The following is a 21,478-nucleotide window of genomic DNA, read 5'->3' as shown; positions in this document are numbered from 1 at the left end:
TTTGCTAAAATGATGTGAAAGATCGGAAAGCTCCTGAATGCTATTTTATTAGGGAAGACCACTTTATTAAGCCCATTATCCAACTACCTAAAGCCTTTATTCCTAAACATAATTTCCGATGAATTCACTCTTGGTTCGCAATTAAAATCTGAGCTATTATAGGGTTTTTTTTTTAAAAAAAATAATAAAATAAATATGGATAGAGAGTCTCCATCCAAAAGAGTTCCTGTGCAAGTGATCACCATTCCTGAAATCACTTCAAGCTCAAACATGAAAGTCCACATCCACTTCGGTTTTTCCTTCTAATACTTGGTCTGAAACTATAGTAGTTCCAAAGATAGTGATCTACTGGAAGAATTTAACCCATTTGATTGCATGCTAAAAGGAAATCTTCAACAAAGTTTTTCATCTAGGAACCCATTATCAAGCACAGCAGCAACCAGCTGCCTATATGTATTTACAGAAGTAAATATTATTGTTTCGAAAACGGGGCAAGAGGAGAGTAAAAATATACAGTTTGATCAGAGAACTGGGCAGCCATCTACAACGATCCCTTTGGCAGTTGGACAGCTAGCCAAGAGGCATCCTTCTGGGTTGTTAGAATTGCTTCCCCACCATGTCAGGCCAACATCCCAGTATCCGAGAGCGAAAAAGATCAACAGAGTCATAAAGGCTGTCCCGGCATCAAGGCCACCAGAGAGCACGTAATTATAACGTTTCCACCATTCTGTTCGATATCTGAACAGAACATATCCAGAGAGGAATCCAACAATAATCCAACTGGTGTAGTTCACAGCAGAAGCTGGAGGCATCATTGATGTTGCACCTAACAGGACTGGCATGTGAATGAGGCTGATCCATTCCTTTCTTGGGAATGCTTTATGAAAAATCCAGACTATGAGAGGGGCTACAGCCCCACCGAGAAAGAACCAATTGACACCTCCATATTCGCCAAGGTTGCCGAAGATTCTGCGCGGTCCAACCAGCCCCCATATGACAGAAGCATCAAAAAACACCCTGTCCATCGGGCATTTCCACGGGCCGTTGTCTTGACTACAAAGATTGGGAATGGCATCCATCATCCACCAGGCAGTTCCTAGGTATACAAGTACAGCCACAAGTGTTCCTACCACCTGTGAAGTCATTATGTTCACTATTGAACCTTGTACATCATGTTATGCACTGATTTGAAACTCACAAAAAACTAACCTGTGCCATGAACATTGATCTAGGTGGAATTTTCATGTAGTGCCCTAGCTTAAAGTCTGCTAGAAACGTTAGAGCTTGAGTCATGCTTATATATCCATACACCTTGAAGCACATATTAGCAACCGGCCGCTCTGGATACATGTACCCTATAATGTATTCCGTGATAACGTTAAGACCTGGTTGCTGTTTATCCCAAAGAGAACAAAAATTATCAGGATATTATGATGGGGTTGCACTATAACTGAACTTAGCTTGCAAGCACAAGTCTGAACATCTTTACCTGATTTGTGGTGGCACTGATGATACCGATTGGCAGAGTGAAGAAAAATGCGATGGCACAAGCTAGCAGAACACCCCACCATGGCAATTGAAGTGATTCATTGTAATGCTCACAAGCAAAGATTATAGCAGCAATGTTTATGACAAGGATGATGTAGAACCACCATGTGGGAACTGATTTGTATTTCTTCATGAGCCTTGTATGTATATCAATTTTCCTTCTGCCCCCAAAGGCCCTTTTGCTTTGCTTCCATAGGTCACTGCATGTGGCAGGTACAAACAGAAAACTTAGGACACACAAAACAATAGCTTCATCTAAAGGTTGATGTCTATGAGATGGAGCTTATTACCTTCCATTAAAGAGTAGGACATGCATAACAGTAGCAGAAAGTGTGGCAAATCCAAGGCCATAGGTCATAGAAAAGAAGGTGCTCATGTGTACTGGCCCAAACTTTGCATAAGCATCCCGATCCAGATGAAACTTTGAATTGATGATGTTGAGGATGTCGTACTCCTCACCCTTTGCTGTAAAAAGCTCATTTGAATATAATGGAAAGTTCTTGGCATTGTAGACATTGAGCCAGTAACAGATGGGTGTCATCACATACATTATTAGGGAAAATCCAACTGCAACATTGGCAGTAGCAAACCATGGACTGGCTAGTGGACTTCCAAGATAAGCAGAAACCGTAGCCCAATCAAACCCTACAGCGCCTATTCCAAGTCCTTGCAAGCCTGAACCTAGTTGCTGAACCAGAACAGACTTGGAACCAAGCCAACAGACCCAAGAGAAGGATGTTAACATAGTGAAAAGATAGCCAGGCAAGACATAGTATGCAAAGCTGCAAATTATGACTAGGAGAAAGAACTGGGTACGAGTTGTGTAGCCTTTCAGTCTTTTATCTTTCTCATGTAGAGCCCTGAATTGATCATAGATTCAGAAAAACAATTAAAGATACAGCCGTGCTATTAATACAGCAGACGATTGATTAATACATATTGCAAATACACATAATTACCTGAACAGAGAGACTTGAACCAGATTAGATGGCCACCACATTTCCCCTGGCTCCACCAAATATCTCCGGAAAAGACCAGCCCAACCAAATCCTAGTACCTGGAATACATCCATAGAGCAACTAAAAGATCATCAGAAACCATTCTATGAACTTTCTACTAAAGGGCATTCAAGATCATACAGAAATACGAGTATGTTAATTCAACCGTGCAAAGATCTGACAAGGAAAAGGAAACAAACCTGAGTAGTAATCATAACAAACAAGGCGGGAACAAAAGTCAGTTTCCTCTTGTAATATAGCTTAACAGCAGTGAGAATATGCGTAGCATAAACAGTTCCAGCACCCGAATTGGCAAATATTGTGATCAGCACATGTTCCTTAATATTAAAAGGTCCAGGATTCATGGTAAACTCCCAGCTTGTACCCTCAAAGAACTTGCGAGTGGTCAGTTTTTTAGCCATTAGATGCCCCAACGGCACCACAGCAATCTGTGCAGAAATAGACGAAATGAACATCGGTTGTGTCCTGTACCAGAAAAACTGGTTTACAAACGACAAGAGGACACAAGAACCAAGACCAAGAACCCACATTCTGAATGTCAAAACAGGCAAGGTGGGGTCATCAGTTTTCAGAACAGTAAGATCTACTTGCTTTACTGGACACTCCTCTTCATCCTCTATTTCCATGGCCTGAACCTCATTTGCCCCAGCCATGATCTCAAGATTCGCAGATAGTGAATGCCCCAAGAACTGTATGTTTTGCTCCTGTTTAAAAACGGGTGTAGTGTAGTGTAGTGTAGTGTAAGTATCCGCTAGAAGAGCTCTAGGATTTTAAAGAGATTCTTAGCAGAATACAAGGAAAGATTCCGCTTAAGGGCCGGCCAAGAGTGAAATGGTCAGCACAAGGATTCGATGAATTTTATTGGATTCGGATATTTTGCAGACCTCATTATGTGAGCTTTGAAATTAAAGGCACAGTGTCACATGCCTTGCTATCTGGTACCTATTCACTTACAGCTTGGTCCACTACCTTCATTTTTTTTGCAGAAAAATTTTAAAAATTTTAAAAAATACTTTTAAAATATAAAGGTGCTTATTTGTCCTATATATTGATGAGAGCAGTAAATGCACGCCTGCAGGGGTGGTGGTGGGATCTGAAATCTCAGCTCAGGAGTGGCAGCCACTTGGGGGGACAAAAAATTCTCAATATAAAAAGAAAATGATTTATCATTAGTTATTAAAATATTTTCTTGAATTGTAACAGGGGTGTTTTCGGCATTCCAGTAACTTTTCCCCATAAAAAATAAAAAAGACTTACATCCATTGTAGTGGTCAAGCGATGCAGGGATCTTAGGGTATAGTTTTTTTTCCATGGTTTGACTCTCGGAAATGGCCGCTTATTAGGAATAATTTTTGAAATTAATTATGATTAGAGATTAACTACAATCAACTGTGACGAAGGCAAGCATCCAAATTAACCCTTTTTTTAATTGTTGTATTAGATAAAGATTATGTGTAATTAAAAGGAAGCTTTTCTCTCGACATGCATTTATGGTCAAGAAAAGAAATGTTAGGAAAGTCGAAGACATATAGGCATATAGTCCATAGTTTAAATTTTCTTAGATTCCATGGCTTCCATGAAGTCTAAGTACAGCCTCATCTTTACGACTCGAAGACAAAGGCCACCAGTTCCCACCCCTTAGATTCCTGAAAACGATCTTCTCTTGGACATTTATTAGCGTCATTCATGTGTCCTAATCCCTCGTCCATCAACTGTTTTAATAAGAACTAATCCCTCGTCTTGCAAGTAAGGTTGTAGCCCAGCAGTGGGAGGGGCTTGTCCCTTCCTCCGCAATTGAATTTGAGTTTTACTATACACATCTGTCATCCCCGCGGTGCCTTATCTGTCCACTGAGCTTGCAGGATGTTCAGTGGACCGTGGGGATTAGTTGTAATGCGCGTAATCTGGCCCGAACACCCCACGTAAAAAAAAAAAACTATAAAAAAAATGTTTTTAATTCTTTAGATTTAATTCCATTCAAAGATTTTAAGAAAATTAATATTTGAATTATAAATGGAATTCAGTTTATAAAAATACTTCAAAAATCTATCCTTTTTTTCAATACAAGAAATATTATAAATGTAATATAAAAAATAAATTATATTATATCTCTTAAAATCAATTTATTTATTAATTACACATCTGTCATCCCCGCGGTGCCTTATCTGTCCACTGAGCTTGCAGGATGTTCAGTGGACCGTGGGGATTAGTTGTAATGCGCGTAATCTGGCCCGGACACCCCACGTAAAAAAAAAAAACTATAAAAAAAATGTTTTTAATTCTTTAGATTTAATTCCATTCAAAGATTTTAAGAAAATTAATATTTGAATTATAAATGGAATTCAGTTTATAAAAATACTTCAAAAATCTATCCTTTTTTTCAATACAAGAAATATTATAAATGTAATATAAAAAATAAATTATATTATATCTCTTAAAATCAATTTATTTATTAATTCAAATCAAATCAAATAATTTAATCATAATAAAACAAAAATAGAATTGTTACAAACAACAACCTGTAAGGTACTGATTAACTCGGAAAAAGACATCGTAGTTGTACTTATCCTTGCAAATCATGTTCAACAAGGAGTACAAGAATATTGAATTGCTTTTCGACAAGGAGTCCAAGAACATTGGATTGCTTTCACACCATATTAACATTTTCTAAATTATTTTTGAGTTTTTCACCTTTTGCATTCACATAGCAATTCATTCAAAATACTTTTTAATTAACAAGTTCATAGATTATATTCGATTAATTTTATTTATAAATATGTTTTTCATCCTTGTATCTCTTTAAACATAGGTAAAAAAAAAAAAAATCTATTGTATTTGTTTATACAAAGATCAAGAACTAAGAACATCAATCACCTAGGTGAATCAAAGTAAGAATTCTTCTAATTCAGTTTATGTTTAAAGATTTTGATTTTTTTTTCAATTATTAAAATATTTATTGTTCATGCAAAACAGGTAGAGCGTGTAGTCGTCGGAGCATAAACTCGATCTCCTTACTTTCTATAACAAAGGTTTCTTAAAACATGATGACTTCAGAAGGATCATTCTCATTTAGAAATTGTTAGACTCTTCATGAATGATTGAGGTTATCCCAATAAATTTTGAATTATATATTATTTTTCCCCTCATTAATTAATTAATTGGAGGAGGATGCAGAGAGTTAAATAAAAATATATTGAAGATTCTTTGCAAGAGTTTCTATCATGGTGCAATGATTATGTTAAAGCTCTATTAATTGCCTCATTGATGTGTCCTGATCCATCAACATCAACAATTTTTTAATAAGAAAGCTGCAGTGATTTTGGACTCTTGAATATCATTGAAAAATTAAGAAATATTTTACTGAATAGATATAGTATATTTTTCATTTATATATATGAAATATTTCTTAAAATATACTGTGTGTGTATTCTATCTATATGGATTATTTTTTAATTTTTTATTGGATATATATATATATAGACTAAATACACATAAAATATTTATTAATTTTCCATATAAAATAATTATATATAGTTTAAATATAATTTTTTTAAAAAAATTAATATTAAATATTAAAATCTCAATTTTGTTTTTCGAATTTACTTGCATTGACTCATATCATGCCAAGTTTAATCATTATATATTATACATAACATTATGTCTTTTCATGGATGACAATATCTAAGTCTATTCAACATTCTAATCAAAGTTTGAGCACCTGACTTTTCTTCGAGTTCACACTCGCAAACGAGTCTTTTGCTCTGATAATCAAAGGAGAAATGAGCGGTCCTAAAAGACCTCTTTAATGAAAGATTTTAATCATTTAATATTCTCAATAGATGCCGAGCATTTTTATATAACATGATATAATTTCTAAATCTTTATATAAATGACCTAAACTCTCAAATTTGAATATACAAAACTCTTATATGAATGAAGAGTCATGCCTATAAATCAAATCTGAAATGATTAAACCTTGATTGTATGAAATAAAAAAAAAATCTAAAAATTTCATATATATATATATATATAAGAAACACAAGGAAGGGGATGGCATTGGCGGCAGCCTAAAATAAGGTTTGAAAGATAATGTATGTCTTGTGGAGGAGAGAGAGATTTCCTTTTTATTCCTAGAGGTGTTTCTCCAATCCATTTTTGTTTGTTGTCAAATTTTTTATTTTTTGGGAAAAATGAGCTACTGTTTTGAACAAAACTTGCTTTACATTAATTACTATTCAGAATAATAGTGTTTTTGATAATATATACATACATTTTTTAAAAGTATTTTTCAATTAAAAAAAAATTAAAATAATACTTTTTTAAGATTTTTTTACATTATCTCATTAAAATAACTAAAAAAACACCTTAAAATATCAATTTGGTGATTTTTACAAGTGAAAAATGCTTAAAAAATAGGTTGAACAATAAAAACAAAAACTTTATAAATCAATAAGCAAATTTGAATTTGATGCAATGAGAACCTCTCGGTTTATTCTCATTTAGAAATTATTAGTTAGATGGTTCGGGACAGACAATTTTTTTTCTATCATACAAAAAAAATGCTCATTTGACATCAATATTTTTAAAGAAATAAAAAAATCTAAAATTTAAGTAATTGAAAAAGATTACATGCGAGAACAACAATCAGGAAAGCAAACAAAAAGAAATATATCATGAAGGAACTAGTTTATTGTTATATTACTTAATTAAGTTAATTTAATTTGAAAATAATTTTTTTTAAAAAAAACTAAATTTAATAGAAAAAACTCAACCTAACCCATGTTACTTTTAAAATAACTTGAAAATCTTGTAGAAAGCAAAAATAAAATGTAAAAAGATGAAACAGGAAAAAACAAAAAGCTTAAAAAAAGAAGGAAAAAAAAAAAAGCAAATTCAAGTTAATTTTTTAAATATGTAATTTGTCAAATTCTACTTTTTAGTTGAATAAAAAAACTTAATATTTAATTAACTTAATATTAAATAATAATTTATTTAAAAAAAAACTAAATATTAAAAAAAAAACACCAGGTAAATTTACTATATTCAAAATTTAGAGGGCAAAAGGAGGGGTACAAAAGGTTTCATGTTAATGGGATTGATTTAATTTATTAACGACGAAGAAGTGTTATATAGTTTTGATTAATCAAAATTTTAAGATGATTGTTTACAATTTCTTTATAAATACTCTTGTACATATAATTTGTTAAAAAATAATGGTCATGTATTATGTAAGAAGTCATCAAAATTACTGAAATGTCTTCATTACTCTTTGAGTTAAGCCAAGCTTAAGATTTACCAACCTCTCATCATCGATTGGCTAATTCAGCTGGTTAACTAGTTAGAAATTTAGATGTCAGCTTGCATCATCCAGACAGCATTCGCAGTAGAATCTCTAGATTTCAAGAGAAAAGGATTGATGATGGCTTCCTCATAAAACAACTAGCTTGAAAGCCCTAATGAGTTGACTTTTCCAGGTCTTCATGATCATGAAACACTAAATATTGTACTAATGCAGGCTTGCAGAGGAATGGGAAGAGCTGCAGATTAGATGGATTAATTACTTGAGACCAGGATTACGAAGAGGGATGCCTTCTGCAGAAGAAGAAGAGACAATCCTGGCCCTTCATCGCAGATAATTATAGTTATTAAAAAGCATCACTCTTATAGAATTAGGTGGGTGACCCCTTCAAAGAAAATTAAATGGTAGGAGTTAGGGCTTGGATGATCATGATCATTTAGGTCAAATAATATAGATTAGTACTCAACGCTAGCCTAGCATGCATTTTCAGAACTGTCTAGCAAGGCAACTGCCTTCACCAAATCAAGCCACATTATGCTATGAGGGTTGCCAGGGGACTTTTTCTATGAACAGATAACAGGCCATTGCAGGTCAAACCGAATTTTGTAACCTAAACAATGATGCAAGGAAATAGAAGAATATGATTTCGATTTAAAATCCCTGAATTCTTTGAGCTGAATTCGCAGAAACGTTATGGGATTAGTGTTTCTGCATTTAGCTTTAATTAACCACTGCATTATTCCTGATCAAAGTAGAGATTCCACGTCTTTTGTGTCAATAAAGCGGAACTAATGGAGACAATCTGTTTTAAACTGACTAGGTGGTCTCAGGTAGCGCAGCATTTTTCTGGAAGAACAGATAATGAGATATAGAATCATTGGCATTCCTACTTGGAGAAAAAGTTGCTCAAAGATGAAGGAATGGAGTCTTTGAAAAGAACTCCAATCTGACAGCTTAAACTCAGACATTATGGAACTTTCACCATCTCCGAAGAGACTCAAAATGCAAGCTTCAAGTCTTGAGTCATCAATGAGTACGGAAAAACCATCAGCTGAAATCGACCGGTCAGTTCCGCAGATGTTTGAGTCTCCTAAAGAACCTAAAGGAAGCTCCCTATCACCAAAGGTTACGTTTGCAGAGTGGCTTTCACTTGACAGCTTCGCAAGTTTAGGTGAGCCTATGGATTCAAACAGTACATTTGATCATAATACGAGCTTCCAAGACAATTTCATTCATGATTGCTTAATGGATGAAAGAGGATTTGGTGGTGAGTATCATAATTCACTGAGCCATGGTTCGAGCGGCGACATTTTTAGTTCAGAATTCAAGTTTGAGAGCCAGAGTCCAGGAAATGAGTTTGATTTTAGCTCTGGAGAGGATTTATGTGGTGACATCAACTTGAGCAATATTACATATGAGGGTTTTGTTTCCAAAAGCAACTACGAGGAAGAATAATTTCCGATCATACAACAACAGGAAAAAAAAAAAAATTGAAGCTAAAAGGGACTGCAGAAAAAAAAATTCCACAAAACCAGGTGTATATAGATGACAAAATAGGCTATAGTAATCAGTTGAGCTTGTGGTTATTCTTCCATGTAATTGCTTTGGGAGACCCCATGAGAATAAATAATCTGTCAATTTCTTGTCTCTTGATGATGCTTAATGCTTATAATTTGATCATTCAGACCACGAGCACTTCCCGGTAGTGGAGGGCTGCCGGCGCCAAAACTTATGATGACTATTTATGCATTCTTAACCTTTTTTAATTTTATTTTTTTTAGATAATGACCCTATCACCCATAAAAAAAAACCTGAGAATTACAAAATAATCAAATTAAAAAGATTAAAATACCCTAAACCCAAGTATAAGTTTTTTTAATTCCAAGAGGAATGAAATAATTTAACTATGCTGAAACTAAGTAAAAAATCAGAACAACCTGAGTTATTTTTTTCCTCAACCAAGGTTAAATTAGTAACTATATTGTATTTTAAAAATAAAAAAAATTAATTTGCTCCAATTAATTTAATAATAACTAATGAGTACAATAAAAAATAACAATAATATACCCACCAGCCGTGCCATGATTTTTTTTTTAATGAGAAGTAATATGGTAAAAATACTATTTAAATTCCCGATGTTTTGTATCGTCGAGAGATTTCAGATTCAACCTGTTGAATTAAATTTAATGAACTATTAAAGCATTTCACTTGATCTTGGTATCACTTTTTTACATGTAAAAGATTTTTTTAACGTAGCGCGGAGAATTATTTAGTTTATGCTATTTGTTTTAGTTGACGCTGAATAAAAATTTTAAAACTAAGTGAATTAAGTTTAATTCAATTTTAAAACAGATAAATTGAGGGGAAAAATCACAAAAGCACCAAATTGAAATCCTCAACTCAACCCCTTATGTTAGCTTCAAGATCTTAATTTAAAAAGAGAACAAAATTCCTTGATCAAAAGAACAAACCGAAGGACCAAACCCCTTCAGTTCTAGCTAGTTAATGATTTTGATACAGCACAAAGATATTTTTCCCGAGAATTTACAGTGAAAATATTTTTTTAAAAAAGACATTAACAAGAATGTTAATATAAGTTATATATTAAGATTTTATCTAAAAATTTAAATTATTAAATTAAAATAATTCTCTGATTTCATGTAAGAGTTTTGAAAACAAAGTATTGTATTTATAAGTTTAAATTTCATTATTTTTATTTATTTAATATAAATTAAATATAAGGTACTTAATATTTATATAAGTTTTAAATTTAAAAATTTTTTATTTCAAAAATATATTAAAAAATAATATAAATTATATCTTTAAATTTTATATAAAATATTAAGTTATTAAACTGTTTCTTTAATTGAAAAAAAAAAGAAAAGAGTAACCTTATCTTTGACCAGCCCGTAATCTTATCTTGAGCAAATGTGATAATAAGTAAAAAGCATCTAGTTGTCACCCATTTCGAAAATCATTTCCACCGAAAAGCCAACACTTTGATTTTTCATGAGCGTGTTTAATTTCCTGTGACATCGACACTCAACTCTCCTTTTGACTTGTAAGAAAAAGCTCTCAAAAATTACGTAAGCTATCTAGAAACAAGATCATATGATATCTGTCAGCATGAAATTTAAATGAGGTAACACTACTAAGATTGAGAGCATATGAAAGTCAAGCATATCAAAACAATATTAATTAAATTATTCGACTTACCTGTTTCTCCTGACCAGTATTCATTTATTCTACTTGTGATTTTGTCAAAGTAGTGGTTTAATACAGGACCAGGTTTTTCTTCTATAGCTCATGATGTGTCGGTTGAAACTCACTTGCAGTTGTCTTTCCTCGCATGTCCATATATATATATATATATATATATATGAAACTAATGTATCTCATAGTTTATGTAACACTACGAAGGAGAGAGAATTGTTGAGTTGATATATAACAAAGTTAAGGTTTTATCTTAGCTTGTTATATATTCCTTCAGTATGGATTATACGGAATTGTGGGATATTATGAACTCAATTTTAAGATGGTGGCATATATGCATTCTTGAAATAGCATTTGATTATTGTTTTTGAGTAAAAAGGATGGAGAAAGTTAGAACATATACGTCTTTATATATTTTTCAGATTTATTTTGTGTTTTTATCTTTGTTTTTTTAATCAACTAAGATTATTGATCTTAGAGTGATGATGATCATGGAGTAATGATTTTCTTATCTTTAAAGTTTGATGATCGTCTCTCTTTTATTTATCCTTCTTTCCATTAATAATTCAATCCACTTACTTTTCAAAAATTTCAGCCAACAACCATCCCCCAAGACGGCATTGAAGATGAGGTTTGTAATTTTATTTCCTATTTCTTTACATAAAGTATGTGTATGATTGAATGAAGAAAACAAGAAGGAGGAGGAGGAATTTAGAGATTTTAGAAAAATAAATAAGTAATAGAGACATGAGCATAAATATATGTATGTAGAAATATAGTTAAAGATTATTGATGTTAATTATTATTTATAATCAAGTTTCACTAATTTATTCAGATTATTTTAGCAAGCAAACCCTTGCATTTTCGTGGAGATCTTAAGCATGATAAAACCTTTAAAGAATTGTTTGGGAACACACTTTAATATGTGTTTTTAAAAAATTTAATTTTTTTTGTTAGTTTAATATGTGTTTTTAAAAAAATTAATTTTTTTTGTTTTTTATTAAAATTTAATATAATTTATACGTTTTGAATAGTTTTGATTTATTGATGTTAAAAATAATTTTTAAAAAATAAAAAAATATCATTAACATGCATTTCGATACGAAAAATTATTTGAAAAGCAACTATTATCACATTACTAAACACGCTCTAAAGAGTACGCGCAAGTATTTACATTGTTTTATTCTATAAATTCCTTCTAGTATTCCAAACCAAAGCTACACAAGCATTAAATTATTAAATTTAAAATGAAATACTCGACTAAAAAAATAATTTAATTTAATTAATAAATTATTCACGCAATCATAATTAGGTTACATGAAAATTTCAGAACAAAAATTTTATTACATCATCAAACTGAAAAGGAAACAAACATGATACATTAAGCATTGAAAATTCAATAGATTGGAAGTCGTCATATCTTAATTAAGTCGTTGCGCAATCTCTTGCTTAAACTTGCTCTGCTCTTGTTTTTTTCTGTTTTTTTTCGTTGTCAAGACGCTGACTCCCTGTCTATGTTCTGAATGCTCCGCCGCCCCTAGCAGCTGTTAAAATGGAGTTTATTTACCTTGGGCCTTACATTAAAAAAAAAAACAGAGAGAGGGAATCGTTCTCCTAATCTGCCATGTATTTTGCCTTAGGTTGCGGGCTGATTTTGGGTGAGAAACGAGTGAACTACGAACTTTCTAGTCCTGGAAGAATTGCAGCCCTTCAAATCATCTTTCCAACGCATCTGTTCTTGCAATTTTTTGACTTCTATAACTCTCATATACAGGCCAAAAAACCGAGACAGTGTCAGCTGCGAAGACTCCATGATTGATATGGACTTTACATGCTTTCAAACAGCAAGACTAGCTCCTTACTCCTCGTAAGAATTGTAGGCATGTGTCTCTCCTTTCCAAAAGCATAAGAAACACTTAAAATCGAATTACGTAGCTCCAGTTATGATTCGAAAGTAACAGATCAATTAGAATTTGAACTCTAAACTCGGCAAATTACCTGTCTCTTCACGTAATCTTATTTTCGACCTAATTTAGTACGAAACATCATGAGTTCCAAGAATTAAATAAACATCGAAGTTCCTAAAATTCTAAATAAACTAGCTAGGAAACAAATAGAACACTCTAAATAAAAACAATTATGGCTAAGAAAACGTGCGAAATGAATTCTCTTATTAATTATTCAGCTTATTTTGCAAAAAGAAATTGAATTTATTGAAATCCATCAAGAACATATAAAAAAGGAATTTGTTATTCTCTCAATTAATAAATTTAAAAAATCCAGCTGATTAGGAGGGGTTTGGCTAGTTCCTAGGTGATCAAACTAGTAAGAGTTGGAGTTAATATAAGATATTAAAGTTCAACAAAAATCTCAATTTCCTGCGACATCTATCTTGCAAGGTTTTAAAATTTTATAGAGTTTTTGTAGTCCGGGACATCTTTTATATATTTTCCCTTCTTTCAATATAGAAGTGTGATTTAATTAATATTATAAAAAAAAATGTGGTTGATGTATAAGCTAATTTAAGTATATTTATTAAAAAAAAAATACTAGTGGTGGAGCCAGAATTATAAATATTTGATATTATATATTATATAAACATGTGTTATATATAGAGAAATTAATTTAAAAATATTTTTAAAATGAAAAAACTTACATTATAATTATTTTTTTCAAGTTTTTATATTTTAAAATTGCTTAATAATGACTTGATTATTAATTTCATTAAAGATATTCTTTCTCAATATATATAATGAAATTTTCATTCATCTATTTTTAAATCTTCTAGGAACTAGTGAAATTATTGGCAAAAATTCTTTGTTAATTTGTTGTTTTACATAAGTGGGTTAAATATAAATATTAATATATTTTTTTTAAATTTTTTTATTGTATCTCTAATTTTTTTTAGTTGTTCAATACTTCATTTTTAATCACTAGTACATTGATTACCATCATTTATCATATGAAATTCATAACAAAATACATATTAATTCATCAAAACTCATTTCAATTCACATTCATATACATATAATATTATATATACATATATTAATTTAGCAAATCCATAAATTATCATATTATTAAGGAAAAAAATTAAAATTAAACAATTAAATAAATAGAAAAAATAAAGGAAACTTACCTAAAACATTAAGCATAAAGTATAAAAGATTCCTTAATTAATTAATAGTTTAGAATTTAAAAAAAATTGTAGAAAAAAAGGAGGTATGAACAATAATTCAAAAAAAAATCTTATTAAATTATTATATTAAAAAATTTAAAAAATATTAAAAAACATTAAGGGGACAATTGCCCCCCTTAATTTCCATTGTGGCTCCGCCACCGAAAAACACTATACTTTTACAAAATGCCTAAATTACTTATTTAATTAATGGTACTCGATCTTGTGTAATTCTAATAAGTTTAATAATGAAGTGAATGAATACTTTAGTAGCATTTGGTTAGCATTCAATGATAAAATAAAATAAAAAATGGAGACAATAGAAATATAAAAGATAAGATGGAAAGAGAAGGGTGTATGAAAGTGATGTAAAAGATAAAATAATTATATTTGTATTTTATTTGATTATAATGAATAAGACATGATAAAATATAAAAGGTTATTTTAACATTAATATAAATTATTATTAAACTTGTATATTTTAAAAACTAATTAGATTTGTTTTTATTTTTGTTTATATTGATTGTTAAAATTAATAATATTATATTAATATAAGTTATAAAACTCGGATTGTCATAGCAGGTTCATCTGGTACCTAAACGAGTCAAGGCTTGAAATAGTTTGAGTTTTAAAAAAATAAAAGAATAATTGACTCGATTTAACTCTGTCAAAAACCCTTATTAACTTAGGATAAACATGAGTCAAAATCTTGTTAATTTGTTTTTTGAATTTTTGTTTCGTTCAAAACAAGATTACTTTGGTTATTTTTTTAAAAAAATTTAACCAATCAAGTTAACCCTCCTTACCTATGATTGTAACCTTGTCCTAGTGTAAGTTGAGTTTTATAAAAAAATTTGTATATATATTGATCTAAGTCAATCTAAGTTAATTTATCTAATCTATGATTCGGGTCTTATTTTATGTTGATTCTCAATTCGGATTTAAAAATAATAATAATTTTTATTTTTATTTTTATATTAACGAGGATGATCCTAATCTAAGCTAATTATTTTTATTTTTATATCAACGAGAATGATCCCAAGCTAACGATTCTCAAGTTAAATTTTAAAATTTTGATAATAATTATTTTTATTTTTATGTTGACCTTCCTATTTAGCTAACTTGTGATTTGAGTTTGTTCTTAAATAATAAATTTTAAAATTATAATAATTTTTATTTTTATTTTTTAGTGCTTTATCAACCAAATCGAGCCATGATCTATTCCTTGGAGATCCAGGTATAAATAAAATAAATAGCTAGATCGAGAGAAAAATAAGATGGAAAGAGAATGGTGTATGAAAGTGATGTACAAAATAAAATAATTATATTTGTATTTTATTTGGTTATGATGAATAAGACATGATAAAATATAAAAGGTTATTTTAACATTAATATAAATTATTATTAAACTTGTATATTTTAAAAACTAATTAGATTTGTTTTTATTTTTGTTTATATTGATTGTTAAAATTAATAATATTATATTAATATAAGTTATAAAACTCGGATTGTCATAGCAGGTTCATCTGGTACCTAAACGAGTCAAGGCTTGAAATAGTTTGAGTTTTAAAAAAAATAAAAAAATAATTAACTCGATTTGGCCCTGTCAAAAACCCTTATTAACTTAGGATAAACATGAGTCAAAATCTTGTTAACATTTTTTTTTTGAATTTTTGTTTCGTTAAAAACAAGATTACTTTGGTTATTTAAAAAAAAAAATCTAGCGAATTAAGTTAACCCTCCTTACCTATGATTGTAACCTTGTTCTAATCAACCTCCGAGTTGAGTTTTATAAAAACTTTTGTATATATATTGACCTAAATCAATCTATCCAACTTGTGACTCGGGTCTTATCTCAGGTTGGTTCTCAATTCAGGTTTAAAAATAATGATAATAATTATTTTTATTTTTATATTAATGGGAATGATCCCAAGCTAACTATCTCAACCTATGATATGGTTTTTGTTAAGATCGATCCTCAAATCAAGTTTTAAAATTTTAATAATTTTTATTTTTATTTTTATATTGACTCTTCTAGCTAATTTGTGACTTGAGTTTTTTTTTAAATAATAAATTTTAAAATTATAATAATTTTTATTTTTATGTTTTAGTGGTTTGATCAACCAAATCCAGCCATGAGCTATTCCTTGGAGATCCAGATATAAATAAAATAAATAGCTAGATCGAGACGGAATGAGATGAGACAACAACAATTAGTTGATATCACTCAAGTAGAAAATGCATAATAACGTAGCGAAAATGTGTATTATCAAGAAAATAAACTGTAATTGTCAGAGCAGCATCAGCATTCAGCCGTGGATATATATTTACAGAACTAAAATTACTGTAGAAAAGTGAAATGAGAGTGAAAGAAAGATTGATCAGAAAACTGGGCAGCCATCGACAAGGATCCCTTTGGCAGTTGGACAGCTAGCCAAGGGGCATCCTTCTTGGTTGTCCGGGTTGCTTCCCCACCATAGCAGACCAACATTCCAGAATCCAAGACCAAAAAAGATCAACAGAGTCATAAAGGCTGTCCCGGCATCAAGACCGCCAGAGAGAACATAATTATAACGTTTCCACCATTCTGTTCGATGTCTGAAAAGAACATATCCTGAGAGGAATCCTATGATAATCCAGCTGGTGTAGTTCACAGAAGAAGCTGGAGGCATCATTGCTGTGGCACCTAACATGATTGGCATGTGAATGAGGCCGATCCATGTCTTGCTTGGGAATGCCTTGTGAAAAATCCAGACTATGAGAGGAGCTACAGCACCTCCCAGAAAAAACCAGTTGACATTGCCATATTCACCGAGGTTTCCAAAGATTCTGCGAGGCCCAACCAGCCCCCATATGACAGAGGCATTAAAGAACACACTGTCCTGTGGACATCTCCATGGGCCGTTGTCTGCTGCGCAAAGATTGGGAACAGCATCCATCATCCACCAGGCAGTTCCTAGGTATACAAGTACAGCCACAAGTGTTCCTACCACCTGCAAAGTCATTATGTTCATTATTGAGCCTCGTACATCATGTTATGCACTGATTTGAAACGCACAAAAAACTGACCTGCGCCATGAACATTGATCTAGGTGGAATTTTCATGTAGTGGCCTAGCTTAAAATCTGCCAGGAATGTTAGAGCTTGAGCCATGCTTATATATCCATACACCTTGAAGCACATATTAGCAACAGGCCGCTCTGGATACAGGTACCCTATTATATATTCTGTGATAATATTCAATCCTGGTTGCTGTTCACCGGCAAGAGTAAGAAATTCAGCATATGATGATGGACAATCGACTTGATAAGAATCAAAGGTTTCGACAATTTTTACCTGGTTTGTAGTGGCACTAATTATACCAATTGGGAGGGTGAAGAAGAAGGCGATGGCACAAGCTAGTAAAACACCCCACCAACGCAACTGAAGTGCAGCATTGTAATGCTCACAAGCAAAGATTATAGCAGCAATATTTGCAACAAGAATGAGAAAAAACCACCACATGGGAATTGACTTATATTTCTTCATTAGCCTTGTATGTATATCCATTTTCCTTCTGGCCCCAAAGGCCATCTTGCTTTGCTTCCATAGGTCACTGCAAGTGGAAGGTACGAACACAAAAATTAGAACAGAAAAGCCAATGTCATTTCAGTCTACAGTAACTAAATTTGACGGAGTATACCTTCCACTAAAGAGTAAGACATGCATAACAGTAGCAGAAAGTGTGGCAAAACCCAAGCCATAAGTCATAGCGAAGAAAGTGCTCATATGCACAGGTCCATGCTCTGCATAAGCATCCCTATCGAGATGAAATTTCGAGTTGATAATCTCAAGGATTTTGTATTCCTGACCCGTAGCTGTGTATAGGTCATTGGAATATAAAGGGAAGTTCTTGGCATTGTAGACATTGAGACAGTAACAGAGGGGTGTCATCACATACATGATCAGGAAAAATCCAACGGCAACATTGGCAGTAGCAAACCATGGACTGGCAAGGGGGCTCCCAAGATAAGATGAAATTGTAGCCCAGTCAAATCCTACAGCACCTATTCCAAATCCCGATAATCCTGAACCTAGCTGCTGAACCAAAACAGACTTGGAACCAAGCCAACAGACCCAGGAAAAAGATGATAACATAGTGAAAAGATAGCCAGGCAAGATGTAGTATGCAAAAGCGGAGATCATGACTAGCAGGAAGTACTGGGTACGGGTTGTACCGCCTTTTGGCCTTCTCTCTCTCTCATGTAGAGCCCTGCGTTATTAATCATAGATTCATACCAGTTAGAAGGTATAGACTTCCTAAAAAACAGTAGAGCTGGTTTGTTCAAAATATAGAAAGAAAATACACAAATGTACCTGAACAATGAGACTTGAACCAGATTAGATGGCCACCACATCTCCCCTGGCTCAACCAAATATTTCCTGAAAATTCCTGCCCAACCAAATCCTAGCATCTACAAATTCAGAAAGGTCAATAGAAAGATCAGAAACCACTCAGAATTTTCTTCCAAGTAACATGCATTTGCAGAATTTGACACAATCCTTGTAAATTTCCATCATTTGGATCACTGACGGTAAGAAACGCAAGGAAATTGCAGTAATCGTTCATAAATCAGCTAATGAACAGTAAAATTAACTACTGTGACTCTCAGGCTCAGTCTTAGATTTCATTAACCAGTAAGAGTTCTTCTCAAATTAATTTAGAAACATGCACAAAAATTTAAATTATGTAAAACATTAAACAGATTAACAAAACATTCACTGATCATGTAATATTAAGTATGCTATTTAAGCATTCCAAATCTAACAAAAAAAGAAAAATAGTGATGAACAAACCTGAGTGGTGATCATAATAAATAAGGCTGGAATGAAAGTAAGTTTCCTCTGATAATATATCTTAACAGAGGTAAGAATATGAGCAGCATAGACAGTTCCGGCACCAGAATTCGCAAAAATTGTAATCAACACATGTTCCTTTATATTAAAGGGTCCAGGATTCAATGCGAACTCCCATCTTGTACCCTCAAAGAACTTACGAGTCGACAGTTTTTTAGCCATTAGATGCCCTAAAGGCACCACAGCAATCTGTGCAGAAATAGAGGAAACAGTCAATGGCTGCGACCTGTACCAGAAAAACTGGTTTACAGAGGATAGAATGATACAAGAACCAAGACCAAGAACCCACATTCTGAATGTCAAAACTGACATGGTGGGATCATCGGTTTTCGGAACTGTAAGATCTACTTGCTTTATCGAACATTCCTCATGATCAGCCTCAATTTCCACGGCCTTAATCTCAGATATCTCAGCCATGAACATATAAAAAAGGTAGGTCAAGAACTTATTGAGAAGGATTTGTTATGCTAGGCAAGCAAGAGTTAGGAGATGAAGTAGGCTTCACGGAGATTCTTCGCAGGATAAGTGAAAACTGTTTGCACAAGGATTTATGAACCTCGGAACTCTCATTGTATACTAGGATTTATATAGTAGGTATTTTTACGTGAGTTTTTGTTTTAAGGAAAAACAAGAACAAAAAGGAGTTTTATTTTCACATGCATATCTTCAGTTTCCTTTCATCTACAACTTTATATAAATAAAAGAATCTCATAGTTTAATTTAATTTGAAATTTAATTAGGAATCCTTATCTCAAGCAGACTCGGGATCTCATATTGGCAAATAAAAGCAGGGATGAATTACATTAATCTCTTTAATATATAATAATTACATCTAGCATTGAAAATCCTGAATATTTGTTAGAAACCCCTTTGCATAAAAATAAAAAGAATGCAAATCTCCTTTGTATATCCGAAATTCCCTTATATGGATAAAATCCTTGAAATAAGATAAATAATTTATGAATATTTAAATTTTTATTTAATAAATAAATATATAAGTAATTAATAAGATATGAATATCAAACACCCAACATCATTTCCAACTCTAAATCGGAGTTATCCTGTCCGAGTGGTTTCTGGACATCCAATTCAATTTGCACCTAACTATGCCACCTTTAGCACAGTGCCAGGCCTTGACCCAATCCTATCCCCCATCTCTTCTGTATGGAAATAAACAGGAAGACCCCATGGTTGCACCCAGAGTGGAACACGATAAAAGGCCTCCATATCCATTAATGCTTTATCTCGTTCCCATCTCTGTAAAACTAGCAAGTTATTCTTAAGAAGAAACGTACCTCCCTTAAGAGTACAGTCACGAGATCGTGCACATAATCAAAGAAAAAATGAAATAAACCATCCCCATACTCTTGCAGTATCTGAAAACCTTTTTCAGCAGGCTTCCTCCAAACTATCTATATAAAATCACGAAGCAGCACCTTATTAACAGGTTTATCTGACAAAACGTTACCAATAAGACTCAGTTGACAACTATAGAGACCAATGGCAATATCTTCGTCATCAAAGAATTATACAATTTTCTCCTCTGCCTCTAAATTTTCATCCACTGTGGGACTAGACAAAGGAAGACCATGCGAGGTCATGGTGTACATGGAAAGAACATTAACAGATACAACTTTACGTAGTAGAAGAAATGAGAACCCTGAAAAAGGAGCTAGTGAAACCCTAGCAGCAGGATAAGAAACTCTGAAAAAGAGAGACACTGAGATGACAATTGGATAGAATGAGAATCCCAGCAAGCTATTTCATATTCTTTGTATGCGATGAGTAGGGGGGGCTCTTCATGAAATCTCTTCCTTTTAAATCACTTTTATATGAGAACGGGATGAGAATAGTAAGATAATGGCCTGTAATTCTTCTTGAAAACATATTTTTTAGTATCTAAAACTACTTTAACATCCTAGCTAGGATCATTTCATTCAAACCAGCTAGCGGTGCCCTTTCCTCTACCGGTGATGTCAAATACCAGGAAGCATTATTAAAGCCATCTCGGCCCATAGCAGGCTGGTTCATTATTATATGAACCATCAAAAACTGTTGAATTAATGAACTAGACGTTGGTAGAAGTTGGCAATGAAATTAATATTTGAGAGAGACAGTGTTTATTCTTTGCGGTCGAATTATATATTTTTTAAAAATTAGAATTTTTGAAATGAAATTAATTTGTAACTAGCAATGCGTACACCTCCTCATTGCCGGGGGAATTCTTTATTGGTACATATATAGTCAAGTGTTTAGTGATACTGTCTCCTCTTCGACTATTGTTCTGTCTTAGTGTCTTATTTTTTATTCTATTTATTTCAGTGT

The 21,478-nt window shown here is 32.2% G+C and overlaps 3 protein-coding genes across 3 annotated transcripts; 1 reads left to right on the top strand and 2 right to left on the bottom strand.

Moving 5' to 3' along the window:
• Positions 1–348: 348 nt before the first annotated feature.
• Positions 349–3,521, bottom strand: LOC105139061 (oligopeptide transporter 9-like). Its single transcript, XM_011045362.1, has 6 exons — positions 2,747–3,521; positions 2,508–2,605; positions 1,839–2,408; positions 1,490–1,748; positions 1,210–1,392; positions 349–1,133 (listed from the first exon to the last, which is right to left on the bottom strand). Exons 1-6 carry the CDS (start codon positions 3,218–3,220, stop codon positions 522–524), a joined length of 2,196 nt encoding a protein of 731 aa, XP_011043664.1. The 5' UTR covers positions 3,221–3,521; the 3' UTR covers positions 349–521.
• A 5,199-nt stretch (positions 3,522–8,720) lies between these two features.
• LOC105139060 (uncharacterized) lies at positions 8,721–9,374 on the top strand. The gene has a single exon (XM_011045361.1). The coding sequence runs from the start codon at positions 8,836–8,838 to the stop codon at positions 9,319–9,321; it is 486 nt and encodes a 161-aa protein (XP_011043663.1). The 5' UTR covers positions 8,721–8,835; the 3' UTR covers positions 9,322–9,374.
• Positions 9,375–16,638: 7,264 nt separating this feature from the next.
• LOC105139059 (oligopeptide transporter 9-like) lies at positions 16,639–19,570 on the bottom strand. The gene is made up of 6 exons (XM_011045360.1): positions 19,094–19,570; positions 18,614–18,711; positions 17,940–18,509; positions 17,594–17,852; positions 17,327–17,509; positions 16,639–17,250 (listed from the first exon to the last, which is right to left on the bottom strand). Exons 1-6 carry the CDS (start codon positions 19,568–19,570, stop codon positions 16,639–16,641), a joined length of 2,199 nt encoding a protein of 732 aa, XP_011043662.1.
• Positions 19,571–21,478: the final 1,908 nt, after the last annotated feature.

This window comes from Populus euphratica, unplaced genomic scaffold (genome assembly GCF_000495115.2).
Source record: "Populus euphratica unplaced genomic scaffold, PopEup_1.0 scaffold121.1, whole genome shotgun sequence".
NCBI lineage: Eukaryota > Viridiplantae > Streptophyta > Magnoliopsida > Malpighiales > Salicaceae > Populus > Populus euphratica.
Note: the sequence above shows the minus strand (reverse complement) of the source record. Positions and strands in the feature narration are given on the sequence as shown.

What these genes read in the sequence shown, in the direction of transcription:
- LOC105139061 (XM_011045362.1), bottom strand. Translation starts at nt 3,220, where the DNA reads ATGGCTGGGGCAAATGAGGTTCAGGCCATGGAAATAGAGGATGAAGAG. An exon ending in TCAGTGCCACCACAAATCAG is followed by an intron (nt 1,393 to 1,489) that starts GTAAAGATGTTC and finishes TGGGATAAACAG; the next exon opens with CAACCAGGTCTTAACGTTAT. An exon ending in GATCAATGTTCATGGCACAG is followed by an intron (nt 1,134 to 1,209) that starts GTTAGTTTTTTG and finishes ATGACTTCACAG; the next exon opens with GTGGTAGGAACACTTGTGGC.
- LOC105139059 (XM_011045360.1), bottom strand. Translation starts at nt 19,570, where the DNA reads ATGGCTGAGATATCTGAGATTAAGGCCGTGGAAATTGAGGCTGATCAT. An exon ending in GTTCAAGTCTCATTGTTCAG is followed by an intron (nt 18,510 to 18,613) that starts GTACATTTGTGT and finishes TTAATAACGCAG; the next exon opens with GGCTCTACATGAGAGAGAGA. An exon ending in TTAGTGCCACTACAAACCAG is followed by an intron (nt 17,510 to 17,593) that starts GTAAAAATTGTC and finishes GCCGGTGAACAG; the next exon opens with CAACCAGGATTGAATATTAT.
- LOC105139060 (XM_011045361.1), top strand. Translation starts at nt 8,836, where the DNA reads ATGGAACTTTCACCATCTCCGAAGAGACTCAAAATGCAAGCTTCAAGT.